At 39.6% G+C, this 27,627-nt stretch overlaps 1 protein-coding gene across 15 annotated transcripts in view; it reads left to right on the top strand.

The window, feature by feature from the left end:
• RBFOX1 (RNA binding fox-1 homolog 1) overlaps positions 1-27,627 on the top strand; it is a 1,110,759-nt gene that overhangs the window by 441,433 nt on the left and 641,699 nt on the right. For all 15 annotated transcript variants that reach the window (XM_042037784.1, XM_042037778.1, XM_042037788.1 and 12 more), the window contains one exon: positions 19,197-19,259. In XM_042037784.1, coding sequence (XP_041893718.1) covers positions 19,197-19,259 — 63 coding nt within the window. The remainder of the gene's footprint in view (positions 1-19,196; positions 19,260-27,627) is intronic.

Below are 27,627 nucleotides of genomic sequence, written 5' to 3'. Positions count from 1 at the left end.
TTGGCTTTTCTAGGTATTAATTTTCTAAGTGTCTATGTTAAGTAATTTCATACAGTTATATAGAGCTTTCCATAAAGCTATTTTCCTCTTTATTTTCCAGCATTATATCTGTTCTATGTTGGCTTCTGCAGTGGGTTTGTGTTTCCTGGAGGTGTTGCCCAGGTGACCTGCTCAGATCAACTATTTGCTGACACAGTGTGGGTTCTCTACAGAGGTGTAATTCATACCTCATTTAAACTACCATGCCAAACCTTTCACCTTGCTTCACTGTGCAATGGAATACCTATTAGGAGGTGCAACCTTAGGAATTTCTTTCAATCCTCTCTTTCAAAGACTTACCAAGTTTTAACATGCTGCCCAGTTCTCTCTGCCAAAATGTCTTCCAGCTGTAAAAAATCTGCTATTAGTTGGCTACAGACTTTTTGGAAGATCCTTACATTTTAGCGTTTGTGATGTTATCAGCAGCAAAATGATTTAGAACTTGCTGCACAGTTCAGCTATTAATATTGATTTGATCAGTTTTGTGAGTGCCTAAATTTGCCACGTTGATAAAAATCCCTTGCATTCATGTCTATCAACTGTGGGCAGCTTTCTGTCACAGTCTGTGGTACAGGGCTCTGAACAAAATATTCCATCGAGTTCATAGAATAGCAGCTATGGACAAACTCATCAAAAATTGTAATACTGCAGGAGATAAAGGAGAAAAAACTTAAGCCTGGTTCTCAAATGACACCCATCCATGGCAGAAATGAAGGCAGGCACCTGCTCTGTTAGCTTTAAATCTTAATTGGAGTGACTTGTTTTGTCTGTCCTTTGTCCTTCACTGCAAATACAATTTTACTCATGAAGTCTCTTTGAGAGAAGAAGTTCTCAAAGCTGATAAAAATTTTAAGCTAGATACCAAAGACTAGTTCTTTGTAGCTTCCCTAGCATGAACTGGTCGAATTCGGAGCATTTCTGTATAGGCTGAGTTATATTTCCATAGGGGGAAGTACAAGCTGTGGGAGTATTTCTGTTTTTTAGTAGCCAGGCTAGGGGTTAATGTTTGGCTGTCACCACAGCAGACTCAGGGACCCAAATTTGCACCATTCCCTTAATTCGGTGGAGAGCTCCTGTATTTCCTTTCAGTTTTCAGGCTCTGCTTCTCAGTCCTCTTGGGATATCACAGGTCAAGTCAGGATGGCACTGACTACTACAAGGATCCTCACTGGAGTAAAGCAATCAATACAGATGAACAGAAACCCAAACCAAAAACCACAAACCTGCATCAGCTCTGGAACACTGACACTGCTCACAGGGATTTCTAATTTAGTCCACTGGCAAGCTGTATTATTATGCTGCATATTTCTAAGATAAAGGTAAGCCAAATTGGGCTTTCCATTTCTCACAGCAAAAAAAGACACTTGATACTTTAAAAATATCACATCGTTTATTATGGTGAAATCAAGCATGAAACAAACACAGTGGTGAACGGGTGAAATAACTGTCTTGAGAATTAATTGAAAGTCAGGTAGGACAGCGATCAGAATATTCAAATTGCTTCCAAATGCCTTCTGTTTATAGTTGGATTTGCTACATAATTTACATAATCTGCAAATTCTTGATCTGTTTTTGATGCCAAAGCTATCACAGGTCTCTCCTGACCCTCCCCCTGATATGAGTCTGTGATTTTGCCATAGAAACATTGATAGAAATCAGTATAAATGTGTTACTCTATATGTGTGTATTTGTGTTAAATACCTGATTTAAATTTTATAATCTTGTAAGCATTTATTTATTTTTCCTTCTGGTTCTGCACATTTTGCAGACAAATTTATTTTCTTTTTCAAGGTGCATAGACATAGATCCCCTCCCTCCACCCCCAAACTGAAGTAAACCCATCAGTTGTTCCAATACCAGTCCGTGTAAATAATTTGGGCCTGGATTATGTACAGATGGTGAGAACTTTTCTGCCTCCCTTTTTATACTTAAAAAGGTTCTTCCAGTTGATTTTTACAACCTAGATGATCCATTCTTCATCTTCTTTTATTATCACTTTACATTGTTTGCAGATTTTTGTGTCTGTTGCTGTTACTGATAAGGAATTTCTTTAGACTGGGTCATGTTTGCATCAGCAAAATCTGTGAAATTCATTATATACACAGCTAAAAAGAAAATGGAAAATACATACTTATGTTGGTTGCAGGAACTATAAATTTATTTGAGCTGTAACATTATTTCAAAGTGATTTCTTGTCTAAGATAAATTATTTAAAAAAAACATGTTCTTTTCTTAAAATAGTTGAAAATGTATTTTCAGTGATATATTAATATGACAGCAAAAAGTAGAATAAATAAAATCTGAACCTGATGAAGAGGAAGGAAGGAACAGGGTAATTTAGAACTGAAATTATTGTGGATCTGATCTTTAAATATTTCCAGGGAAGGAGCTTGCTATGGGATTTGAAACTGTAATGTTTCAGGCAGCTGTAGAATCGATTTCTCTTAAGTGACAATGCCATTGTATTTCAGTTCCTCACTTTTGAATGAAGTGCGTAATTTTGTTTCCTAGATTTTTTTCCTCGATGGTGAAGGATCTAAAATAGTGGTGTTCACTCTTGGATAGTTTATAGGTGAACAAAGTGATTCAGAATGCTTTATTTAAAACAGCGTTTTACAATGCCTTGCATTCAGTGTGTCGCAAGGCCTGGTGCACGTGTGTCGTTGCTGTTTCTGAACTGAATTCAGCTTTTCTACTTTCTCTGGGACAGAGGTGGATTTTGTTCACAGCTGTTCCTGTCTCCTCTCACATCTTGTTCCTGCTGTTGATGGAAAGGCTTCCTTAGCTCATGATTTCCATTCATCCTCTGGATCCTGAACACATGACCGGAGTGTCTTTCTAAGGAGCAGAGTAGTGAAAGCGAAGTTCTTTCACCAGCAGTTGTTTTGGAATTTTGTTAATGCCATCAAACTTCTCAGGCACAAATTATTCAGTTCTGTGCTGAATAATGTGCTCAGCTGAACTAAATGAGTTCCTTGTACAGCTCCCATTAACAGTGAAATTATGCTCAGATGAGCTCAATTCAGAGCAATCTGAGCTACAGACTGTGGTCTCACGTTAAAAGAAGGTGTTAAGATCTCTTGGTGGACTGAGGGGAGAGGATTTGTTTGAGAATCAAATAATTTTAACAGAATGGTGTCTTGCTAATTGGTTTTTTTGGTGTTCTGGGTATGTTTTTGCCTGATTCATTGTAGCATCAACCAGTTAAACTTTCCACCTCAGCCCTTCCCAGGGCTTTACCTGTGGAAGATCAGGGCTGGATATGTGGAGAGGACTTGGCAAGAGAGCAGGATGGGTCATTTTGGAAAGGGTGGAAGATTGTGTTTATTTGTTGTTGCTGGTCCACAGGCACCTCACCTGTGCACAGCATGTGGGGTTTTGCTTGGGTCTCTCAGTCTTGGGGCCTTTCTTGCAAGGAGAAAATGAGTACCTGGATCAGACCAACACTGCATCCCTCACCCTGAGAAATGGGTGAGGGAAAGCACATCCTGTGTGCACCTTCCCAAAGATGCAGCCTGCAGTACCCCCCTCCAGCCCCAGGGCTGTGTGTGCATGTGGGGAAGTGCCTGGAGAGCAGAGGGGAGGGAGGCACAAGATGGAAGTGCCCCTGGTGACAGCAGGGAGGATTTATGTGCCATCAGGGTGATTTGCCTGACAGCACATGGCTCCCTCCCAAGCTCAGTGCTCCGAGGTACTGCATGGATCTGTCACCTTCCCTGGGAATGAGGCAATAATTTACCCTGTGAATAGTGCTGGGAAAGGCAATGGGAGAAGGAAGGTGCCATTCAGCACAAAAGCTGACAAAATCTGATTGTTAAGTACCAGTCAGTACATTAAACTTCATATCTCTCTAAAGAGCGAGGAGGGAGAGAAATGCCTTGTATTACACAGAGACATGTTACAGGAGACAAATGCCAAGTGAATACTTTATAAAACTGGTGTGGTTTAATGCATTTTGTAGTCAATAGCCTGTCTTTTGTCTGCCCTTCGTTGTGACAGCTGCAGTGTGCCACAGACCTTAAATCAACAAAAAGCAGTGGAATATCCTGCTCTGGCTGCTTGGCAAAGAGCTGCTGTTCAAGTCTGCCTTGTTTAGAGAACTTGGCTCCCCCAGCACATCTTCTGGCTTGACTGTTTTGAGATTTGCACTTTCGTTTGCAAATCTGCTGTCAATTCAGGAAAATGACACTGTGATTAGGAAATGAATGTAATTCTGATACAGACCTTTTGTAGGCAAAAAAGATTGGCAGAAGTGGTAGTGGAAGGAAGGAAGAATTGGAATCCTGATTATCAAGTAGAGAGATAATAATCAGATATGGTGAGCTGTGATTTGTGTATTGAAGGCAACACTTGGAAGCAGAGGGAATGTGGCGTAGTAGAGTTTGCCAAAATTCCTTGTGCCCTTAGGTTGAAAGTTGTGTTTAAAAGGTGTGAAACAGTTTCAAATACAGTCAGTGACTGGGTCGAGAGCTTGTTCTACTGATGGTGTAAGCAAGCAGGGACTTACAAATGGATTATGGATGGTTCTTGAGGAGAATATTTTCAATTAGGAGTTTTATTTAGAAGCTCTTTCTCCCGGCACTCAGTGCTGGAGACTAAGGACTGAGCAAAAAGGCTTGGTCAGAACCACTTGTGAACAAGCAAAGCCTTCAGAACTGAACTGAACTCTTTTTGTCATTCAAGCCAATCTAAGAATCGTTAAAATACGAGCTGAAACCAAGGTTCTCAAATAAGTACCACTCTGGAATTGGAGGGATTTTTAAAGCATGGCAAAATGCAGTGAGCTGGGACAACTATTCGTTACTCCATCAGAATGTGTCTTGTTTCCTATGAAAAAGGAATAATTTGATCTGCCAGTTTACACCATGTAGTTTTCATTAGGTTAAAATCATACCTGGTCAAATGTGGGGGTAGGGTTAGGAGTTGAATACAGTATGTAGATTATCACCCTTTTTTAGTATGCCTAGAAATGTAAAGGTTGAAATGAAGATTTACCTTGTTCTTGTCCACCAGGTTGAAATAATTAACCCGAATGCCTTAAACATAAGGATTTTCTCATTTTGTTCTTAATTTTTTGTAAAGACTCCATTAATACTTAAATTTCTCCAATCTCTTGTGGAATCTGTTAATAGCTTTATACAGTGTCAAGGAAAATCATTGATGCAGTGTTTAGAAATGGAGTTAAGTCAAATGTCCCCGTAGTTTCTCTTTGTTAAAATAATTGACATCTTGATTTGTTGTATAAGAAATCTTCATTTATTTGCCTTTCCTATAAAGCTTTTTGCCTTTTTTGTTCCTTTGGAACTCCTTTAAATGATTGGAGTCAGACAGGCAAAATTTTCCCGTTGTCAAATCTTCTTGTTTATATATTTTTGTATTTTGGAAAACAGAAGGTAAATAATTTCCTTGACTGCCTTTCCACAAACTAGACCAGTGCATGCTTTCTTCCTGCCACAGCCTGCCCCCACTCTGAATCGCACTGTTCATATTTCAGTCTTTAATGGTAAACTCATTTTTTGAGTGCTTTCACATTGTGTCATTCAGGAAATTTTCATGCAGGTGAGATGAGAAAAAAGAAAACAACTTTCAATTATCTTGTGTTACTTTAAGTTACCATTATGGATCTAATTGTGGTCTATTTGCTGCTTCATGTTTTGGTGAATTGGCATTGGGGTTACAAACCACATTAGCTTTTTCAGCTTAAGCAACATCAGAAAACATAAACCTGAAGCCTCCAATGACGTTTTTAATCTCAGAAAAATAGCAGTGATTTTGTTCAATTGTTTTTCAATCAATAGCAAGCAAATCAAATCTCCATGCTGGCTAAAAATGCTTAGCACAATTGTAATACGTGTCTATTTCGGAAAAAGTGAAATTACTTTCAAAAACATTATTTAAACAAACAGAGATGCGTTAATATTTCTGAAATTACTCAAATCGTGTTGTAGATATTTATTACACACATTTTCCATACATTCTAGGTTCCCGTTTTTGCTGTGCACCTGTTTTTATGAACATTTTTGCCTTAGGATTATACCCTGGAAGCCACAGGAAGATGTGTGAGTGAGGTGGGAGAAGAGTTACATCCAGTCTGTAGTGTTGACTTCTGTCACGAGTACAGTCAACAGACATAATAATGGTAAAAAAGCTCAGCTGATCTCAGTTTTCAGAGCTTTTTTTTTTGTTTTCTTTGCTTTTTTTTTTTTCCTGTCAGGCTGAGCCCCTGGTTTTGTGTTCTGTGCACTCTGTAGAGTGTTGCATCCTACTTGCATTTTTTTTTTTTTTTTTTTAGCTGGTTAAGTTTTAAGTCTCTGTGAGAAAATGCAGTTGTATTGAGCAACTGAGAGGAGCTGCAAGTAAAGCTACAGAAAGGTCTTAATGTATATAATTTGTCACTATTATTTCACTGTTATTTCAGTCTATGAATAGAAAACAGACTTTGTTTTGAAATTCAGTTTTTATCTCTGTCTTCTTCCTCATTACCCAGCAAAACTTTGGTTGTGGGGATGGGGAAAAGGAGGTGGGGCCCTTCTGTGTGCAGGGATTTCTTGTGGCTGTGAGGGATGCAAAATGCAATGGCAGCTCCAACAGCAGAGAGGAGAGGACAGAAATGCTGAATATTCCAGCTGTGCTGCAATGACACGTCCCTGTTTCATATCAAGTACCTCAGCAATCTTGATTTTATTATTTATAATACAGGTATTTGTATTGCAGACAGGGTTAGAATTAAGCACAGCTTAATTCTCAGTTTGGGCACTAGGGCTCTGAACATGTTTATTTCCTGGGATATATTTTCATACTTGCCTGGTATATCTTTATATGTTATTGTTTATGGTGTTATTTCTGGACTGCAAACCTGCATTGTGCTTTTTAAAATTCATTTTCACAAGTTCAGAAATAAAACTCAGTGAGAAAAAGCTGTGAAATGAGGCAGGCCAGGCTTTACAAATTGCAGAGTAATCCCAGACTGCTGTTTTACTACTATTTCCAAGTTATCTCTGCCTGGAGTAAGAGCAAAACTCTTTAATACAGGGCTGCTCTGAAGTTTTATTAAACCAGTTGCTTAGTGTGAAATTAATTTGTTCAGGAAGGAATATAAATCAGCTGAGGTGAAAGAAAATTGATTTTTACATCACCTTTCACTTGTTGCACTCTTAGTAGTATAAGCTTCATTAGACTCTTGGAGTGTTTATAGGTGTTATAAAACGTTTAACACTTGATGTATTGAGGTACTTGAAAGGGTTTCAGGCATTAGAGGATTATATTGAGATTCCATTGCTATCAGTCTGGCGTTTGGCACATTGGGAAGGAAATGTGTGCTCTATTCTTATCCATAAATGGAAACTTTTTGTCTGACACTACAGGACTGATACATGCAGTGAGAAACTCCAAGACTGGGAAACAATGCTGAAGCATCAAAGGTAAATTTGGTATAAATAGCAGGTTCACAAAGATAATGGAAGTCACAAAAAGCATTTGGAATTGTGCAGGAATTCATAAATGCTCCAGTCTGGTGGGCATTTTGCTTCTGTGTTCCAACTGTCAGTCCAACTTCCCTGAAATGTGATACTTGAGGTGTTTCTCCCTTGCAGTGCATGTGTAATTATGCTTCTGTTATAGTACACGTGCTGACAGGGCAGAGTATTTGCCGTGAGATAAAAGAACGAGGTAGAGAAGACAAAAAATATGGAGAAACCCAATCCTGAGACATATGACACAGTTTACTTTTAAGTTACAGGTCTTAAAAATTTATCAGTGCAATTTATTACTGTGTGTTCAGAATTTCCTAGAAATGCAACAGGTTTTACATATAATGACAGTAATTTTCTTTCAGACTACGACGTAGTTGTGTGCTTTCCTAAAGCCAGCTGATTTATGGAATAAATGGGATAATATCTGTGTTAGGTTTCTGGACTTAGAGCTTTTGTCTCATGTACAGCAGTTGGTATCTTAGTGCATTGCTGATCTGTTCTGCTAAGGGAAGTTAAGTTTGGAAAATACATCCAGAATGCTTCTATATACTGAAAATCCTCACTTCATGTGTTCTTGAAGGTGTATTTGAGCCAGCTGATTCTGTGTAAATTGCTGCTCCTGTGGTGGAGCAGTTCAGAAATGAGTTTTCAGTCACTGCACACCTGGACCAGCAGCTAATGGTGCTTGTGCTCACTGGTCTCCTGCCAGTGGGGGAGAGACAGATGCCACTCTAATTAATAGTCAAAATTAATACCCTTCATGAATGAAAATGATGGAGGGAAGGCAGTATAAACAAGTTAATTTTCTCCCCGTTTTCAGAAATTAATTTTTTTCTCCTTGTGTCCCCACCCCTTGAGTGGTGTCTTTGTGAGTCTGGAGAGCGGACAGGCAGAGCTCCTAGAGGACATCAGTTTACAATGCTGTAGGCAGCAGAAACAAAGTTTATTTCAGGAATACAAGCTGTGTGTTGATTCTTCATCCTTCTAACCAAAGATGTGTATTTACTTAATGAAGTAAAATTTTTTAACTCTTCACTATTAGCAAATTAGAAAAGCTGAACTCAGTTTTTCTTCATATTGCTGGATTTAATTTCAAAACCGTGTAATCTTTAATATATAATTTACAGTCACGTGGACAGAGGCTCTCTCTGAATTCTTATTTGAAGAATGAGGGCACACTTCAGTTGTTGTTTTTGTAAGATTTTATGTGCCTTTAGTCACCTCTGAGGTTTGTCAGTGGGGTGCTACTATTTTTCTTATGCTTGAGTAACGGCCCATTGTCTCTGGTTTGCTTCAGCATGCCAAGGAAAACATGCAAAGATGAAGCAGGTTACTTCACACCATTAAAAGGGTATTTTGAGTCCATGAGAGTACAAGCAGTGAATTCCTTTTGCAATAAAAATGCTGGCTTGATTAAAAAGGGTTTCCTACTAAGAAAGAGCTAATTACATTGATAGCACATTAACAGAATATGTAACTTGAGTAAAGATGCAACAATAAATCAAATATAGCAATTACATAAATTGGAGCATCTTTGAAAAGTAGGACAAGTTATCTGAGTGTGTTATTTATTTAATACCAACTTAATATCACGAGAGCAAACAGTAAGACAGGTGAAGTACATCGAAATATTAATTATATGCATCCATGCCATAACTTATAAGCAATGCTTACTTACTGCTCCTCTTCAAGGGAATTGCTGATAGAAGTTAAAGCATAACATCTTGAATTATTCACAAGTATCTGAATTTTGATGGGTAGATCTAACTGATACCCAGAAGAGCTTTGATATTTAAACAGGACAAAGACATTTTACCAGTTCTCTGTGAGTTGTGGCTATGAGACTTGAATCATTCCTTCTGCAGATTTTTCAAGCTACAAACTGTGAAGGTGTATTTTTGAACAAAGAAAATAATCTTGTTTTTGTTTAGTAGGCTAGATCTTATTAATGATTTAAAATGTTTAATATTTTTAATTTCAAAAGTATTTCCAAAATGTTTTACAAGGTGAGATTAAAAAAAAAAAAACCAAAAAACATTGCTACGATTTCTTTAGACAAACTATTATCTGACAGCAGTGAGTATGTGGTGCTTTCAGAGTGATTGCCTTCAGTGACAAGATACTGAGCCATTTTTAATTTGAATAATTTGGAATAAAATTCCATTGGAGCAAGCAGTTATCTCCTAGTCCTTCTAACAATTTCTCTTAACCCCTAGAAAGATTAAGACACCTTACACTGCAGCCAGGCAGGATTTGGTTTTTGCCCTGAAGCATGGCAGCTTTATGAATCCAATCTAACTCTTGATTGCAAATAGAGATAATAATTTAGATACTACAGCTGGCAAACAGCTTTGGGCACTTGGTGGCTGCTCTGGAGGCTGTGGCAGCACAGCCCATGCAGCTCCTGCCAGCTCTGGCTGCTCTCCACCCCCCATTCCCCAGGACAGGATCAGCACCTACACAGGGGCACTTCCCAGCCCCGAGGGAACTTGCTGCTCCTGGACTGAGAAGCCAAAAAGCAGCAGAGCAGCTTTCATGAGGATAAATTAGTTTGGAGAAGATTCTGTCTTCTCTGAGTTGCCACTGCTGGGGAGTGCGTAGAAGCAGCGCCAGTTTCGCAGGAAGGATTGTTCACACACCCTCTTTGGGAAGCAGTGGGGAGGGCAGTTTGAGGAACATCCAGTTTTAGTATTGTTTCAACCACTTCACCCTCAGTTTGAGCTCAGGTTACTGCACTTTCATATCTGCGCTCTCTGAAGAGAGATGCTGATCTGTTGCTTAGCATCAGGGATGATCTTTTTCTAAGGCTCAATTAAGAAATCCGTGAAGAAATATTTTTATGGGAATAGAGGAGCTATTGCTTCATTTCTGTATTAGGTCTGAGAAGTGAATGCTGATTGTGAGTGGAATCCCTGAGAAATGTAGCTTTGGTCAAGAAGAGAGTAAGAATGAGCAGTAGTTTGTGCCATAATAATCGTATTTGTATGATCTGGAGCTTCAGCTGCTTATTCCCTCTGTAGATTGGAAATAGTTACATTTTCATGGTATAAGCCGAACTCCACAGTGCCTCAATCCTCTGTATCTTGTGTCCCACAAAACCTCTGATCCTGAGGGATGTGGATCAGCATTCCTGGCTGCATCCCTGCATGGGCAGGCTCAGCAGCACATGATGTGCTTGTTGAGGGACAGGAGTTCAGTGTTTATCCCTTGTTTTATGATGCAGCAAATACAATTTGGTTTCTTGTAGTGCTGGCTGCCTTGGTGCTTATGAAATGTAAATGAAATGAAGAGATGGGATTGAATGTGTAAGTCTGGAATTGTTTTGGAAAGCAGTTCTGCAGGAAAACTTGCATGGAGAATGATCAAGTGTTAATAGAGGGAGTTCTGTGAGGATGCAGTATAATCATTGCACAAAGTGAGGCCTGTCATGTTCAAAGGTAATGTGGGGAGTAGGAAAAGTAATGGAATAATTTAAATATGAAAGGCAATGAAATGTAATGAATCAAAGTATGACTAACAAGGTGATTTAGTGAGATGGAGTTAAGATGGATGCAATGTGATTTTAAAAGAAAAAGGTAGGTTTAATAATAGAAGTGTAGACATTTGAAGCAAAATACAAAACAAGCACAAGAGTCTAAGGGGAGCTAATGTTTAGTAACAGTATTTTCAGTGTAAAAACTATTAGGCATTTAATTATAATTTTGTTCATTTAAAACCAACTCCTACATATATAACATTTATATAACAAACAAAAAAAGCCCAGGAACAACTTGCCAGGTTGTTGTAACATAAAATAAACATTAAATTGGAAAAAAAAAAAAAGGGCTATGACTTTACAGTGCCACTGTAAAATAAACAATTAATATATTACTGTACAAAGCACAGTACTAAGCAGTGTGGATAAAATAAAAAATAAAACATGAGTAAGACTTAGGGGTAGAATTAAGTTTAAACAACACCTAGAAATTTGTTCATTGGTGACCTAATGCGGGACTAGTGAGACCACTGGTTAGATATCATGTTAGAGTAACATATACTGAGGTTTAAAATATTTCTGGTGATTTTGACTTCACAGCTGACGTGCTAAATACAAGCCATAAATTTTTGGAAATTTGGGCAAATTCTCAAATGTTTTAAAGTAGCAGATTTCTGGCTCAAAGGATTTGGCCCTGCACAAAAAGAAACTGCATAGCCTATTTGGTGTTCTCCTGTGTCTGATGAGCAAGACAAGGACTGGGGACACAGTGTTCTGGTATTGAAATAAAATATTTATTTTGTTGCTTCTTTACCAATATCTAAATGTAGACTAAAATTATATTTTCTCATTCCTTTGTTTCCCTCACTAAATGGGAAGTGCTGTTGTTTCCTTTATAAGAGGAAAATTCCTTATTCCTTTTTAGATTAAAAAAAAAAAAATTTCAAAGTGAGCTCTGCACTGAGAATTTGTATGCTGAGCCTGTCAGACTGTGAATCTTTATTATTACTGAGCTTTATCCTTGAGTACATAGCTTGCAATCCAGTTTGAATATTAAGTGTCAGGCTCAAATGCTCTGGTGAGAGATTTGCAGGAGCCGGCAGGCTCCTGTCCCAGCCTTGGCAGCCTCTGACCGCTCACGGTGATGAGTGGTTTTATTTCACAGGTGTCACTTTGCTGGGGTGAAGCTCCTGAAGCTGTGAGTGATGAAGGTGGTACCATTACCTGCAGCCTGTGATTTTCCTGGCATGCTGGGGAAGGTTGTGGAGGAAGAAAAAAATGTGTGCAACTGGTCATTCAGGAACGTGTGATGTTTACAAATCTGGTTCTTTTTCTGCTTTAGATGTAGCACACCTTGAAAGAACTCATTAAAAAAAAACAAACAACACATTTTTTGTTTATTTACAAATAACCAATCTGGGTCTAAGAGTTTTCCACTGATGTATTCTGTGTGCCTGGCCTATGGGTTGCATCATGTGTACTTTTCAGTCCTTTTTTCTCCCAGTGAAAATCATGTTACTCTTGGGGAAAATCTACTGCTTGACACAGCTGAGCTTCCTCCTTTCTTTCTTTCTGATCAGAGAAGAGTGCTTGAACTCCAGTGTAGGATCTGCATGGACTTCTCTGTACTTGTGACTTCACATTTTGCAATCATTGTCAAATTACACCCAGCTGGAAGCAACGACAATAAACAATTCTTTCAAAAACAGCCCCAGCCCAAGGCTGTCTTGTGTTGTATAAAACAAACACTAACTTTTGAAATCAGTTGTAGTTGTTCTAACATAGCAGGAATAAATTTCCAAACATGGTAGGCTTAGATTATTTTATTTTTGCTTCTTTTTCAGACTGAAATAATTTTTCTTCATAAACAGTAAGAATCCTTTTGATAAAACTACGATAGCCCCCATGCAAAGGCAGCAGTAACTTCTGCCTTCTCTGCAGCAATGGGCCTGTGGTGGGTGCCATGGGCTGGGGATGGCCTCCAGCATGGTTGATGGGACATCTGGGGGAAGGCTGTACCTTTTTGAGACCTGATGACCTTACAAAAGTCCCTTTTCCTGAATATTGGTGTTTGCCAGCTAATCCATCCCAGCGCTTCTCTGTCTCCAGCACATGAAATGATGCTTTTATTTTCTGTGGTGATAAAAATGTCTTTGGATCAGAAAATTTGGTGTGTTTGGATGAGAAAATTTGCTCAACTGATGTGTTGAGTGCGATGAGCTTGTCTTGGGTGAGGGGCCACTGATCTACCCAAACAGGTTTTGTTACAATCCACATTAAATGCAGGGTGTCGCGTGCATCATCTACCCAAATTAGATTTTTTTCTTTGCTTTGTCCACAAGAGACATTCTCCAGTCACTGGGATGTGATGGACCCTCTAACTATTATTTTTCTGTTAGGGCTCATAGATGTAGCTCAGAGTTGTGCTGTTTCTCTAAGACTAATTATGTCATAAGTCACAAAGCTGTTGGATAAACTGGTGGGTTTTGGTTTGTTTTTATTTTTTCTTATTCCAGTCTTTGATTTCAAATGTTATTTATTAACATCTACAGTTTTTAAGCAATGTCAACATTTCTGTTAATAAATAATATAAAATAGATAAGTTTACCATTCTTCTCTCTACGTGGGATATTTCTTTCCAAACTGCCTTACAGAGGCGTGATTCGTTTCTTGACCTTTGATAGATGAGAGAACCACTAGTTTAAAAATGCAGAATGTAAACCCTCTGTTCTGGAAGTATAATGTTCCTGCTTTTCAGTGCTTGTCAGGAGCAAGGTATTCATGGTTAAAAGTTCACCACTGGAATAGGTGGAAGGAATTTTCTAGTGGTAGATGAGAACAGTTAAGCCTTTTTGAAATTATTTTGTTATTTCTGCCCCTCCTTTGAGTGTGTTGTTCCCTCGAATTTGTGATAAATGATCTCAGTCTGGTGGGCACAGCCATGCATTACCATGGTTAACATGGGAGCAATCTTGCTGGTATTGGTGGAATTGTTCCACCTGCTCATGAGGCAGAACAGTCTGTACTGCAGAAAAGTGGGGAGAAACAAACAAAAAAAAATCAGAAGAAGAGTTCTGGAACTCGTAAGAGTCATGATGACAATAGGAATAGAGAAACTCCATGCCCTGGGCCTTGCCCCTTCCCTGCATTGACAGAGGAGCTGATTCTCCCTGACCTGAGGCTCTGCTTGTGAGCTCTCTCTGCAGCCAAAATTCTGAAAGGTCCTTTTGTAAGAGACCAACATTTCTTTCAACTTCATAAAATGTTTACTGCCATACTTAATCCTACAGTTTTTATGCTGAACAAATATGTAAACATCCACATGGCCTCAGTCACAGGAATAACCATTTTTAACTCAGTGGCTTACCTTATTTTTTTAAAAAAGCAGGTATTTATTTAAACCTTCTGGCAGTTTCAGTCACAGGTAGGGGGATATACCTCGTAAATGATGGTTTTATCTCAGGTAAGGTATGGAAATAGGAACAAAGATAGCTTGAGGTTATCACAGTCTAGTTCTGCACTGCAGCATGTGGAGTGCTGCTGCCCCTTAGGGCTCAGAGGGGGCACGAAGAACTTACACAGCTTGTAAACTATTTTAAAAATGAAATTTTAACAGGTGTGTGCCATTTTCCTCTGTAACACCATGCAGTTGTGAAGGCAGTGGTGGTCACAGTCTCTGCTGCACAGACTTTTCAGATGATGTGTTGAAGTTCTTATCTGTTTTGTCATCACATTGCACAGAATATGCGCTGAGGGGCAGAGCCCTACGAACGAGTTGCACCATAGAGTGATGTGCCAAAGGTTCAGGACAGAGCTGAGATGGAATCTGTTCTCGCCTTCCCACTGTCTCCCCTCCTATACAGATACAAACAATACAGAACAGAGCATCAACCAGCAAACACAGTGCAGAGCACTAACATTTGCATTTAATATTTCAAATAAGTTCTTATGCCAAGAGAAGCTATTCAATTTTAAGTGCTATTTGGACAAATCCCTGCTCACATTCACCAAATCTCAGTGTTTATCCTGCTATCACAAAAAAATCCCTTCCATTATTCCCTTGTACAAAAACATGCTCTCTGTATCCCTTGGATTCCAAATGTGCTGTGTGCCATTTTAATTTTGAGACAAAAATTTACTTAATTTTGAAAGACCAGAGATTGAGACTTCATGGAAAATTATTTTCAGAGGACTTTACAATATTCTTCATTTTATAGTGAATATTTGCTTCCAGCAATAACTGCAACTGTCTTCTTAATCATCTTCATGATATTATCCTTTGCAGCAGTCCCATACACCCCACTTTTCCCTTCCACACAAAGCATCATTCCTGATGTCGTATCAGATGTTTTTTCTCCTCCTTGAGTTTCTTCTGTGCCCACTTCACAGGGTACAGTCTGTGCTTGGTGCTTTGTTCTTCCCAAGATTCCCCACTCCAGGGCACCTTGATTCCATCCTGCTCTTGTCACACAGAGCACTCCCTGGGGACATGGGGCCACCTTTCCATCGCAACAGCAGCACTCCTCAGAGGAAAAGGCAATCCAGGAGGGTCTGAACATGCATCCAGCACGTGTCTGGTGGCTGTGGCTGCACTGAGTGCTGGGTTTAAGCCCCGTGACTCCGGGTGCAGATGTCCCAGGGCCTGGGTGCAGCTGGCAGCTCCCGAGGGAACAGAGCCAGGAGCTTCAGGCTCTCCCCAGGGAGCACAGCCCAGCTGGGTCCAGAGAGCAGAGCCAGCTCCTGAGATGGGTCTGGCCACTGACAGCCCCAGGATGCATCTGGGGACTCCAGGAGCAGCAGTGCATTGGGATGGAGGGGATGGAGGCAAGGGGACCATTGGGGTCTAAAATCCCCACAGGAACTGAAAAGTTGGGGAGAAGGGGCAGTGTAGGTCTAAGAGGGCCATGTCTGAGGATCAGCCAAGGCTGGAGATGGAAGCCCCATGGCACAGTTTAGCCCAGGACCCAGAACCTGAGAAACAATAATTTTTTCTATTGTGATAAGAAATGCTGTTCTGTAAAATATTAATTATAATGATTGAATTTTAAAAAGCGCCATACTAAGGTGATGCTTAAGATTTCGGATTACATTTAATGGTAATAAAGTGCAGCTAGAAATGCTCAGTAAATGGTTTCAATCCCCCTCTTCTAAGGCTAATCAATGCAGTGAGCTGCTCTGTGTTGAGTATCCTGGCATAAATATCAAATGTGGTTTATCATATTCCAGTTGCATTTCATTTTTTCTCCTTTTTCCTTTTTTTAACCTGATGTTCTGAGGATTTCCTTTTAGTGCCTACGAACATCTCCTTTTGACAGACAGTGCAAATTAAAAGATATGGCTGGGCAAAGGAAACTGAAACCCAAATATGCCCCCTGGGTTTTCATTTACAGTTAGAAGCTACAGACACAATTACTGCTGACAGAAATGCAGAAGCCAGTGGCAGAGTGCATGTGGCAGTAGAGTCATGCCAGGCAGTAATTGGGAAGATTATTTTTAATCAGAGCATATCCTACAGCCCAAACATTAGAAATCTCTTGTAAGGCTGACAGGAAATTAAACTGAGACCAAACAAAAAAAGCCTCAAAATAGAAGTAATATGGTTAGAAGTCTAATGATGGCAAAACTCGCTGCTTGCTGTATTTGGCTGTTATCTAAAGGGAATGGATTTTAACTTGCAGCAGCAGATATCATTGTTTAATTGCATTTTTAGAACAGAATTAAAAAATATCAGATTAGATCAATTTAGACGTAGGCTTTTGATAAAGGTCTGAAGCAGTGGATGTTAAGTCAGACTTAGTAACTGTATATATGTATTAGTAGTGGTTTTTATTATCGCTTTACGTTTTTTTTTTTTTTTTCTTTAATATAATGCTTAATGAAGCCACTGCTATGGGAAAATAATAACATATCTGGGATACTCTTGGAATGCTTGGGGTAGAGTGAAATTTTATGAAGCCTGAATGGCCTGGGGCTCTCTCTCAGTGACCCTGCAGAACAGCCTCGGCTTTTTTGGGCTGCCTGAGCTGCTGCCCTGAGGGAGAAGCCCTTGGGGTACCTTGGTACTTATCTGTGCACCTGACACTTTGACCTCGAAACACTTTTTCATTCTTAACTGAGTCTTAATAGATCATCATCTCTGCCAAACTTCTCCTTACACACTTTGCAGGGCTTTCTCCAGTTGCCTCTCGAGTTTTCCATGCCTCTGGACAGAACAGGAGCACTGCAGAAGAGTTCTGCTGTTCTTTGTGTGCCTGGCACGTACAAATGTTGTAATACCAGATGCAAGCAAAACTTTGCTGATTGGGAATTTATTTCTGAGTCATAGGAGCGCAAAACAAGAGCCCACTTTGTGTTTTGCTACAATTTATGGCAGCTGTGGAAGAGAAAATTTAGCACTGAAAATGTGCATCTCGTGTTGCTCCGCAGGATTGCTTGTAGTTGTGTGGACAGCTCTCAGTGGCATTTCACGTCGGTGTAAAGAATCAGGTGTAATGTCCAAGTCCAGAATCAACCAGTAAATAGGATTTTATCAGAATTTAGGGGGTTTTCCCATGAAACTACTGGCATTTTCCAGCTGTATTTCCTTCTACTGAAAATTGCTTTGTGTAATCATATGAATGCACTTGAAATCTTGCTCATTGTTTAGGTATTGCCTGAGTAGCTGGGTAACAAATTAAGTGTGCTTGGTAAGATAGACAAATTCGGCCCAGTGGTCTGTACAAGCCCTGGAGATTGTGACCTGCTGTGGGGTAGGTGATGGAATGTCATCAGTGTTGTGGGATTTGCCTGCACGAGGAGCTGCCCTGAGCTGGATGGTGGTGGCCAGGGGGCTGTACTGCCCCAGCAGGACTGGGCATTCCCTCGGGTGGGGAGAAATCTGTACAAAGTGGAAGTTTCTAAGTGTGTCCAACACTTCTTTTGCCCAACAATATGTAAATAGAAAGAAACTTGTGTGTTCAGCTCAGAAATTGGTTGTTGGGAGGGTTTGGGCAGTCAGTTGCAGTTGATGCTGAGAGCACCAGTGTGAAGTTGGCTGTTAACTCTGAGAGATGCTCTCCTAGATGGTCCCAGCTCCAAGAAGACAGAAATTCAAGTGTGTTTGCTGTTCCTGCTTGTCACCTTTCCAAATTCTGAAGTTCTTTTCTCAGAGTGTGTGGTCATTGCAATGCTGCCTGGCGTGTTTGTAGAGCTTGTACCTTTCTGGTACTGCTGGTTCTTGTTCCCCTTTTTCCTCAGTTGCAGTAGAAAGACCCAAATCCTCTGATTTTTTAGTTTACCGGTTTATTTAATTTTTTTGTTTAAAATGAAACCACATATAAGGAGGAAGATATTGTGTGAAAAAACTATCCAATATGTTTACTCTTTGGAATTTTACTGAAGTGGATATAAACTATCTTAAATTTACCTACAGAATGATTTGATTATACTCTGACCTAGGTGTGTATTATCCTTGGAGACTCAAAATATGACCAACGATTCTGTTTTCAGGGGTATTTGTACCAAACAGTACATATTGCCATTTGCACGTGGAAATGAAAAATGCATGTAGGGTGAATCTGTTAGGTAAAACATGGCTGAGCTTACTGTAACTACTAAAATTCAGTGAAAAATTCTGTAAAATGTTGCATGTTGCAGCTGCTCATTAATTAGAAAGAGTGGCATGGAATAGAGTGTTACCCTATTGGAATTCCCAAATATGGGCTTGTAAAATATATTCTGAATGGCCCCCTTTTGGTTATGCATTTTATGATAATTTTTCTTTTGCAAAAATTGCTTCAAATTTTCCATTGAAGGATACCCAGAAAGCAAATTACAGTGGTGTGTTCTTATTGAAACAGAAACCTGTGCTGGGGAAAATTTACAGTTATAGCTTAGTAATGTCTATTTTAGTAGGTAAATTTGCAATGAAAACATAGATTTTCTGGTTTCAAATGCATTGCAAACTGTCTGAACGTATTTACTGTGCATGGAATGTTCAATAAATAAATTATAAAATCACACTTGTGAATCAATAACCAGAATTTGCTGTTTGGCTTTGTACTACAATAAAAATGCACTTATGGCCCAACAGTGTGTACAGTGACAGCCCAAGCAGTGCATTAGCAATTGCATGTTTTGTTGAATCTTTAAGCCTTCCTTGAGCGCAGGGCACAAGCAGGAGCTCTTCTGAATCCGTCATTCCCAATAAGAATGTGTTTTTCTTTCCCCAGGAAACTCCACAGAAGCCCCATGCAAGTGGTGCCTATTGTTTCCATGAGCGGAGCCTCCTCTCAGTAAGTGCCCTGGTTTTTGTGTTGCCTGTTGATTTTCCGACATCTCTCCTGTGCTGCCACAATTAATGCAGAAATACTTTGGACTCCCCAGCTTGCTGTGCTGCTGCTGCATCACCAGACTAATAGAGCACAAGTAAAGGGTCTGATGGCTTTTAGCCTTCAGTGAGCAGCAGTTTGCCAGTGACATGCTTAGAAAACCAGCTTGCCTGGTTCTGGCTGCAGGTTAAAGTGATTTTCTCTTGTACTGCCCTTGTATGTGTTTGGGTTTCACTGTCGTGTTTGTTCCACCTTTGGCTGATTACTTTGTGTACAGATTTCTCACAGACACTTTTCCCCCTCAGAACAGCTAAGGATAATTAATTCATCATGCTTTCCTTTATAAAATGCTCTCGTAAAGCCAGAATAGGGAATATCATGAATTAACCTCCAAAATTTATAGGACACGTGAAAAAAGTATTTGTGCTGATTAATTTTTTGCCTTTTCCCTTTCTGAGAAAAGGCTTTCAAATCCAAAACACTTGTTGCTCATTCATACTTGGAATTTATTCTCTAGTAAAGTTTTTCATTGTAGCACATACATAAACCCAATAATGATTAAGCCCTTTTTATTCATGATATAACTTCCTATACTTACAGTAAATACAGAAGTATCAGACAAAACTGTGTAATTCTTGGTAGATGTGTATTTTATACTTCTTTAGCAGTTTTTAATAATTCTCTGCTTAACATAAACTCCAGTTCTCAGATATGTTGCATTGGGTAATGAGCATGGCTTGTTCTGTATTAGGCTGAGTATATTTTTGCTTTATATACATTTATAATACACTCTTCTTTGTTCTGTGTTGCACATGGGTATTGACAAAATAATAGACAACATTCACCTTTTTTTTCTGCCGTATTAATTCTGCTGTGAGAAGCTGAGTTCTGCCCCAACACACAAAGTTTCGTGTCACTGAAAAAATTAGACACACAGTGCCTGCTAGAAACATGAAGAGGTTTGCATTTATTCTCCTACACTGAACACAATTTTCCTCTAAATGTCTTTGAAATAATATTTCATTATTTCAAAAAGACTGCCTGCCTTACTGGATGAAAAAAAAGCCTGTTCATCTTGAGGAGAGATTTAAATCAATTCTGTAGTGCTCAGCGTGCTTTGTTGCTTTTAGCTTTTCCTCTGCCACGAACAGTATTTTCTAGCACAGAATAACCTTACAGCCCTTAGCAGAATTTGATGCAATAGACAGCTTCTGTTAGAAAAATTCTGGTAAAAATTGCACGACGGAGGTTGTGGTTTCTAACCCAGGGGAGACAGCGGTCCCTGAGATAATCACAGCATGTTTTGAGGAAGCTAACATTAATTTGACTGTGAATACAGTGCCTCAGTAGCTATAAATGCAGTTTCCAGGAAAAGATACTCATTTTTCCCTCAACAAGCTAAAGCAGAGGTTTGGGGATCTACAAGGAGAAAGAAGAAGAAAATGCTCATTTGGAACCTGAGGAAGGTTTAACTCTGCCGAACCTCCACGTGCATAATTTGTTGATTATTTTCCCCGGTGCTCATAACCCAGCAGCAGGACTATCTATCAGCTGTGGGGCCGAGGGGTCCCTGGGTCAGCAGGCTCAGCCCCAGCCCTTGTGTTGCCTGGAAAGAGCCTCAGGATCGGAGCTGGCTCCTGGCAGCTCCCTCTGCCTGGGCGGGATGCCCTCCTCACCCGGGACACGGGGACATGGCTACGGTACTGCTGAAATGTTCTGTCCTGTTCCTTTCCTGAGAAAAAGCATTGCAAAACAGAAATTCTGGTCCAGCACACAGGTGTTAAGGTGTTGGAATTGTATGTATTGAAACAAATATCTGCCTCTTCTCACAAATCTCTTGTGATAATCAAATTTTGTATTCGGTATCCTTCAGCTGAATTTTAGTTTAATTCCTAGCTGTGGTTGCTTTGCAGTATTTTCCTATTTCATTTTGATAGAGAAATAGGTTGAGGTAAGTAAAGTTTTAACAGTCTAACTACAGAGAAATCCTGGATTTTAAAATTCAGTTTCACAACCTGTGGATTTAGGTATTTGACCTTCTGTTAATGGTGCAGTAGTGCCTACAGTGCTCCAGCGAAGCTGCAGTGCATTGAGTACACCAGTAAACAAAGCAATAGAAGACAGTTCCAGAAAACCACTGAAAATAAGCATGACAGGCAGAGGAGATAGAATTGTTCCAAATATACTGTGGGAAATCAAGGACAAATAGTGACTGGCAGGGGGTTTGTAGCAGAAGTGGATGTAAAACCTAGATAAGCAGAGTCTTCGCTTGCTCCCTGAAGTGGAGAGGTTTTCCCATTCCATTGTGGCAAACTGGAATTCTCTGAAGTGGGAATGCTGCAGAGGGCAGTGCTAGGCAGCAGCACCATGATCCCCCTGCTCTGGCTGTCCTGTCCCAGCTAAAACTGAAATACAGGAGCTGGGATTGATCTCGTGTGTGCTGGCAGGGATCTGACAGGGAGGTGGAGGTCGCTGGAGGGCTCTCAGGTTGGACACTTGGGCTATGCTGCATTCCTCTGAATCGAGTTTATTCTGAAAGATGGATTGCTGTGCTTTGCCCTCCCCTACACAACTCCCTTGCCTGAAGCTGCAATCCTTTGGCAAACAAGATATTTCCCTTTGGTATTCCACTGGAGTTCTCTGAAAAGAGAAAAAAAATCAGAAATGTTTCAGTGTTTGGCAGAAAGTTTATACAATTCTTGCCCATTCTATTGTTTTTTCTTACTCTTGAGGTTGTGCACAGCTGTTCCATAGTTTGATAACCATACTGTAATTAAGTGTTCTTGGTTTATCAGTAACATCTTTCCTTGACTAGGAGATTTTAAAGTGACAGACAAAGGATGAACCAGGGATGCTGCTTCATGCTAATTTGACAGCTTTTCCTTGGGAAGGTCTGCCATGACTATCCAGGTTTTACACCCTTCTGGATGCAAAGATATTTATGCCAAAAGGCTTTTGCTCTCCAAACAGCCTTACCTTCACTCTTCCTGCAGTCTGGCAGTGACACAGAGGTTGCTTGCTGTACTGGAAGGGCCTATAAAGCCAGTGAAAGAAAAGCATTTAAACTCCTCTAATTTTAGAGTGAGCTGTGTTTTCCTTGGAATCGTAAACATGCAGAATAAAATAAGGGAGAAATAGCTGTTATTGCATTGAAAATATTATAGGGGATTATGAGTCCTTTCTTTCCCCCTCATTAACCACATCTTTTAAAATTGTTAATACAATAAATCTATTTTCCAAAACATCATAGCATGCCATGGAGGAGTCTGAGCAGTTTAGTGTGATCTAAGGATTTCTACCTGAGAGGCATGAAAAAAAATAATTGTGAAAGAGAGCTACTATAAAATACCACCATTCTCTTGGAAATAAACCAATATTATAACTTTATTCTAATAAATAGGGAAGAAAAAGATTTAATGATGGTATTCTTATTTATTCATCTCGCTCTATTCTGATGCAGTCTGAATGATAGTATTAGTCTAGAGAGTTGAATATTTTTAAAATTGCAGCACTTTGAATTACTGGTATGTGAAAATTACAATAAAAAAGGGATGAAGAATGGTAGTTAGACAACGTAAATGATGCAGTAAGTTCTGCTCCATTACTTTATCTGAGCTAGAATGGGGAACTGTTTAGTTGTTAAGATCTGCTCCACTGTCATATTATTCATTGTTGTTTTGCAATATCTTCAAATATCTTCAACAGTTATTGTAGGAATTCGTTAAGGACCAGGGGCAGCGAGGCATTTACCTGCTCCTAATGATGAGCAGGAGAATATTCTCATGAATGTTTTTGCTTCAGAAAAAGCTTAACTAGGGTGCCTGAGCCTGACCTGTGTTTGATTTTTTTTTTTCCCCCCCTAGTGCTGCTGCAAGGTAACTCAGTGTTAGGTGGCTGATTTGTAATATTGCTTTTCCATCAGTTAGAAATGTTTCATTCTATATGTTCTTTCCTGTTTAGGGAACTAAATATACTACTTTTGTTTAATTTGGTGGGTTTGGGGTTTTTTAAGTCTGCGTGCTCCAAAGTTTCATTTCCCACTAGGGAAGAAAATGTTGTGGGTTTTTCTTGCTGTCATTAATGTGAAGTTTGTATGAGTAAAACCACCAGTGATCTTGGACAAAAGAGCAGTTGTGTGGGGGCAGGTTTACATGAGTCACTGTTAAACCAGTGCTATAATTCATCATTTCCTAAATGGTAAAAGGGCTACAAACCAGAATATCAGTGGTCTGCTTTTGATTTACTGGTGGTTCTGCTGCTTGGTTCACTGAAACCATGATCTTCCTTCAGAAGTAAAGGAAGACACTGTCCTTGTTTAGATTGTGCTTAATCACTGCTGCAGATGATTTCTGTGTTTGTTTGGGCAGCTAAAGGTACTCTCTCACAGCAGATTCGGGGGCATAAGGCTCAGTGAAATTGAATAGGACATCTTGAAAACAAGAGGCAGACTCCTAACACAAGGGTTTTTTGGAAACACCACTGTAGATTATTTCAAATTATAACTCTCTAACTAAAATTAGCATTGTAATTTTTCCTTGACCGTATACAAATGTAAAGAAATATCTTAACAATTTCTTAATTTCTCCTTCCTCTCTTTTAAGAATTCAATCCCAATTTCTTTCTGATGGATTCTTCTGTGAACTTTCTAAATTCTCCATCTTTCTAAGTGGTGTTTTAAGTTAACCAAGTAAAAGTCTTAAGGGTTAAATATAGACTGGCCTTATCTTGTGAATTTATTGTACATAGCAGCCTGTTTTCTGACACCACTGAGATATTTCCTTCATGAGCATTACAGTGCAGACATATTCAGGCATTATGAACATTTCCACATGCATGTAAACACCCAAAATACTTCAGTTGACAATTGTTTGCACTCTGGATATTCTCCAGATTGCAGCATTAAAGGGGTTTTCATCAAGTTCATTTCCACAGCTCCATGGCATTTAAGAGATATCAAGTCCCAATATTCCTGTGAGATTAGTATGTGCTATTATCTCTTTATTACAGAAGGAGAAGCCAGAAAATTGAGCAGCCTGAGTGATGTGCCAGGAGAAGGACTATAGCAGAGCTAGGATTTGAATTCGTGTTTCTCAAATCCCAAATCATTGCCTACATTCTTGGGCCATCTTTCCTCTGGTCTCCCTCTAATCCGGTACCTTTTATTGTTAATCATTTTTTCATTTAACAGTGAAAAAGACCTTATAATTTCATGCTTTTTCCCGTCTCATAAAAATTTGAAATTTTTCCTTAAGAAAATCCTGCAATTATTAAATGTGTATGCAAAGTGTGTGATATGCAAAGTCCTATCAGCACAGGGCAAAGCTAATTGAAATATGACATTCCTAGTGATGATCTGCCTTGTGTCAAGGGTGTCACCATCCCTTAATGAAGATATACACTCCATCCTCTTTTCTTCGAAGAGCTTACAGACTTCTGAAACTTTCTCTGGTAATGCTAATTATGCAGAGTGGAGGTGCAGCCACGGCAGGCACTTGGGCACTTCAGGGCAGTAAATTTTAAACCTGGCAAGGCTGTTCTGGGTTTTGGGGTGTGTTGCTGGAGGAATCACTCCTGTGTGGCTGCTGCCACAGTAAGTGCTGCTCCAACCTGGGTGCAGCTGCAGCCTGGGCATGGCTGGGGCAGGAAAGGCTGGCCAAGGACAGGGAAAGCCCTGAGCCTCAGCAGTGCACTCAGGCTAACAGTGTGGGACCTTAGGCTGTGGTTAAGTGGGGAATTGCTGTCCCTGCACCCAGAGCATTCAGAGTCCATCTAAGGCCACTGTATGTGGCTTTTTGTGCCGTGATCTGAGGTTGTGCTGAGCATCCCTGGGCACAGGTGTGACACCTGGCCCTGTTTCAGTGGGGGAGTACCTTTGCTGCTACTGCTCATGGAAATGAACAGGAGCACTGGATTGCAATAATTGTTTAGAGGTGGGGAAAATTTCATTTCCTTTCTGTCCTGCTACTACATTTGAGGTTAGTTACTGAGTTCACAAGTCTGTTGTAGTGTAATTCCTGTGTAGCACAGGCACAACCAATAAACAACAGCCTTTGTGAGAATTTTTACTGCTCCTGGGAGATGTGTTAAAAATCATATAACTGATAGGTCTTTAAATTCTGAATATGGGGTGGCAGCTGGAAAATGCATCTCCAGTGAGGAAGGAGAGCTCTGGGAAGTAAGAACAGATCTGTTGATGTAAAATGAAAAGTTTATCCTCATTCTCTATAGTTTAAGAAATTTAAATAGGTGAAACAATATGAGTTTGACAAAGTAGATTTGTATTTGGCAGCATTTACTTTTCTTTCAGGACTGTTTAATTTCAGAAACTGAGCTGTACCTCCCAGAACTGCTTCTGACTGTGGAACTTTCTAGGAGCTCACTGCACTATGGGAACATTTTAGAACTTACCACTGGGGTTTAGCAATTTGGGATTTTTCACCAAGAAGTTAACCCTTTGTCTTTTACACTACTGAAATCTGTTTACATCCATTAATGCATTAATGAGAGCAGTTTGTCTGTGGCCTACCAAAAGCCACTGCACACTAATCAGGGCAAATTTGGGCAGATCGGTCAGAGAACAGAGTTCTTGTCTGTGTGTGCAGAGGGAGGGCTATGTCTTCTCCTACATTCTGGTGCAGCCCCAGCTCACTGGCTGAGGAGGGAGAGTGAGGAAAAAGAAGACAACAACAAAAAAAACCCAACATAGAAAACCTTGATGCTGTGCAAACACTGCTCAGCAATAATAGCAATAACACAGTTATCAACAGTGGTTTAGTCACAAATCCAAAATACAGTTTGTTTGAGAGTTTGTTTTTGTGGTGGTTTTTTCCCTTATCTTGAAGGATAGTTTACACAGCTAAATGACACAGTTACAAAATATATATATATATATAGATATATATTGCACCTACACTGAGAAAAAAATTGATCTGAAATCCTTCACAAATTGTGTTTTTATCAAGACCAAGATGTTGTGTGCTATTGATTTTTAGATCTGCCCAGCCTACAAGTAATAGAAGTTTCAGAGACAAAATAATTTAAGATGGTTTTCTGTCTTTTGTGAAAGCCAGGTTAGGATATTGAAGTACAAATCAATTGCTTTGCCACTCAGATTCCTTGAAACCTAAAAGAAGATTTCAGCATACGTTATGGTTTCCAAATGTTAGTATTTTCTGGTTCCAAGTCTTTTCCTGCAGGCAATAGGCCTTGTTTTGTCTGACAAGCTTTTTCGCACCTTGGTCACAGTAGCACAACAGGGAGCTGTAAAGAAAAGCATCCAGGAGGCAGGATCACCACAGATGAAACCTAGCAGCAAAAATGTGAAATAGAATTATGCAAAAATCACGTGTGAATAGCAAGATCTGCAGAGGATTCAATCCAAAGGTAGAGGGGGAATGATGAAGTGGCAGACATCCCATCTCTGTGACTGGTCTCTACTCTCCAGTGTGTTCTGATCACACTTTGAGGGGATCAATTCTACTCCCACAACAGTGGGAATAATCTGACAATAGGAGCTGGGTGGATCAGGGCAGAATCAGTTTCATGGAGGTGCCTTTGTCATTCAGGGCAGAAATTCTGAATACATGAATCATTGGGCTTCAAATAATACTCACCTGGAAAAATAAAATGATGATGAGAGCTAATAAGACAATAAAACCACTCAAACGAACGAAAGCAGATAGTACACAAGTGATTTTATGGTAGCTCAGTACAAGTTCTTATTATTGACTCAGGAATGTCTATTTAAGGAATGTGTTTGGGAGGATGTAGATTTACAACCTACAGGTATGCTCAGAACAGCATACTCTGTGTTTGAGAAGTTGTGGATAAAAAAAATACTCTCTTAGACTTGATGTTTAACTACAATAGGAAACCTTCATTTGCATAACTTGATGAATAACATTAGACTTGGGTTTTTCTTGAGCTTTGTTGTGTACCAGAGGGAGAGAGCAGTGACATTCTTTAGAGAGTACTTTTAAAGCAGCTCTAAAGTTCACTTGTTGAAATGCTGAAAGTATTTTGTACCAACTGATGTGCAGTTAAATGAAATAGACTTACTCTCTGTAGGTTTAGGGATATTTGTATCATCATCTAGTTTTCCCTAAAAGACACTTTGATGTAATAGGAGACTTTTTCATGATTCATATTCTTTAAGAAAATGGCCCATATTTAAATTGACTGTGGCTCTGTCTCCAGATGTCAATAAATTATTTCCTTAAGAACACTGGTCCCAAATGCAGATCCTTGTAAACAGCCCCCTCACTAATGCTCCTTCCTGGTATCCAAACACTGCCTCCATGGTTTCTTGGGAGGCCTTTTTTATTGTTCAAAG

This window comes from Corvus kubaryi, unplaced genomic scaffold (assembly GCF_017639235.1).
Source record: "Corvus kubaryi isolate FWS band 111438036 unplaced genomic scaffold, C.kubaryi_AGA036_p1.0 37387, whole genome shotgun sequence".
NCBI classification, from domain to species: domain Eukaryota; kingdom Metazoa; phylum Chordata; class Aves; order Passeriformes; family Corvidae; genus Corvus; species Corvus kubaryi.
Note: the sequence above shows the minus strand (reverse complement) of the source record. Positions and strands in the feature narration are given on the sequence as shown.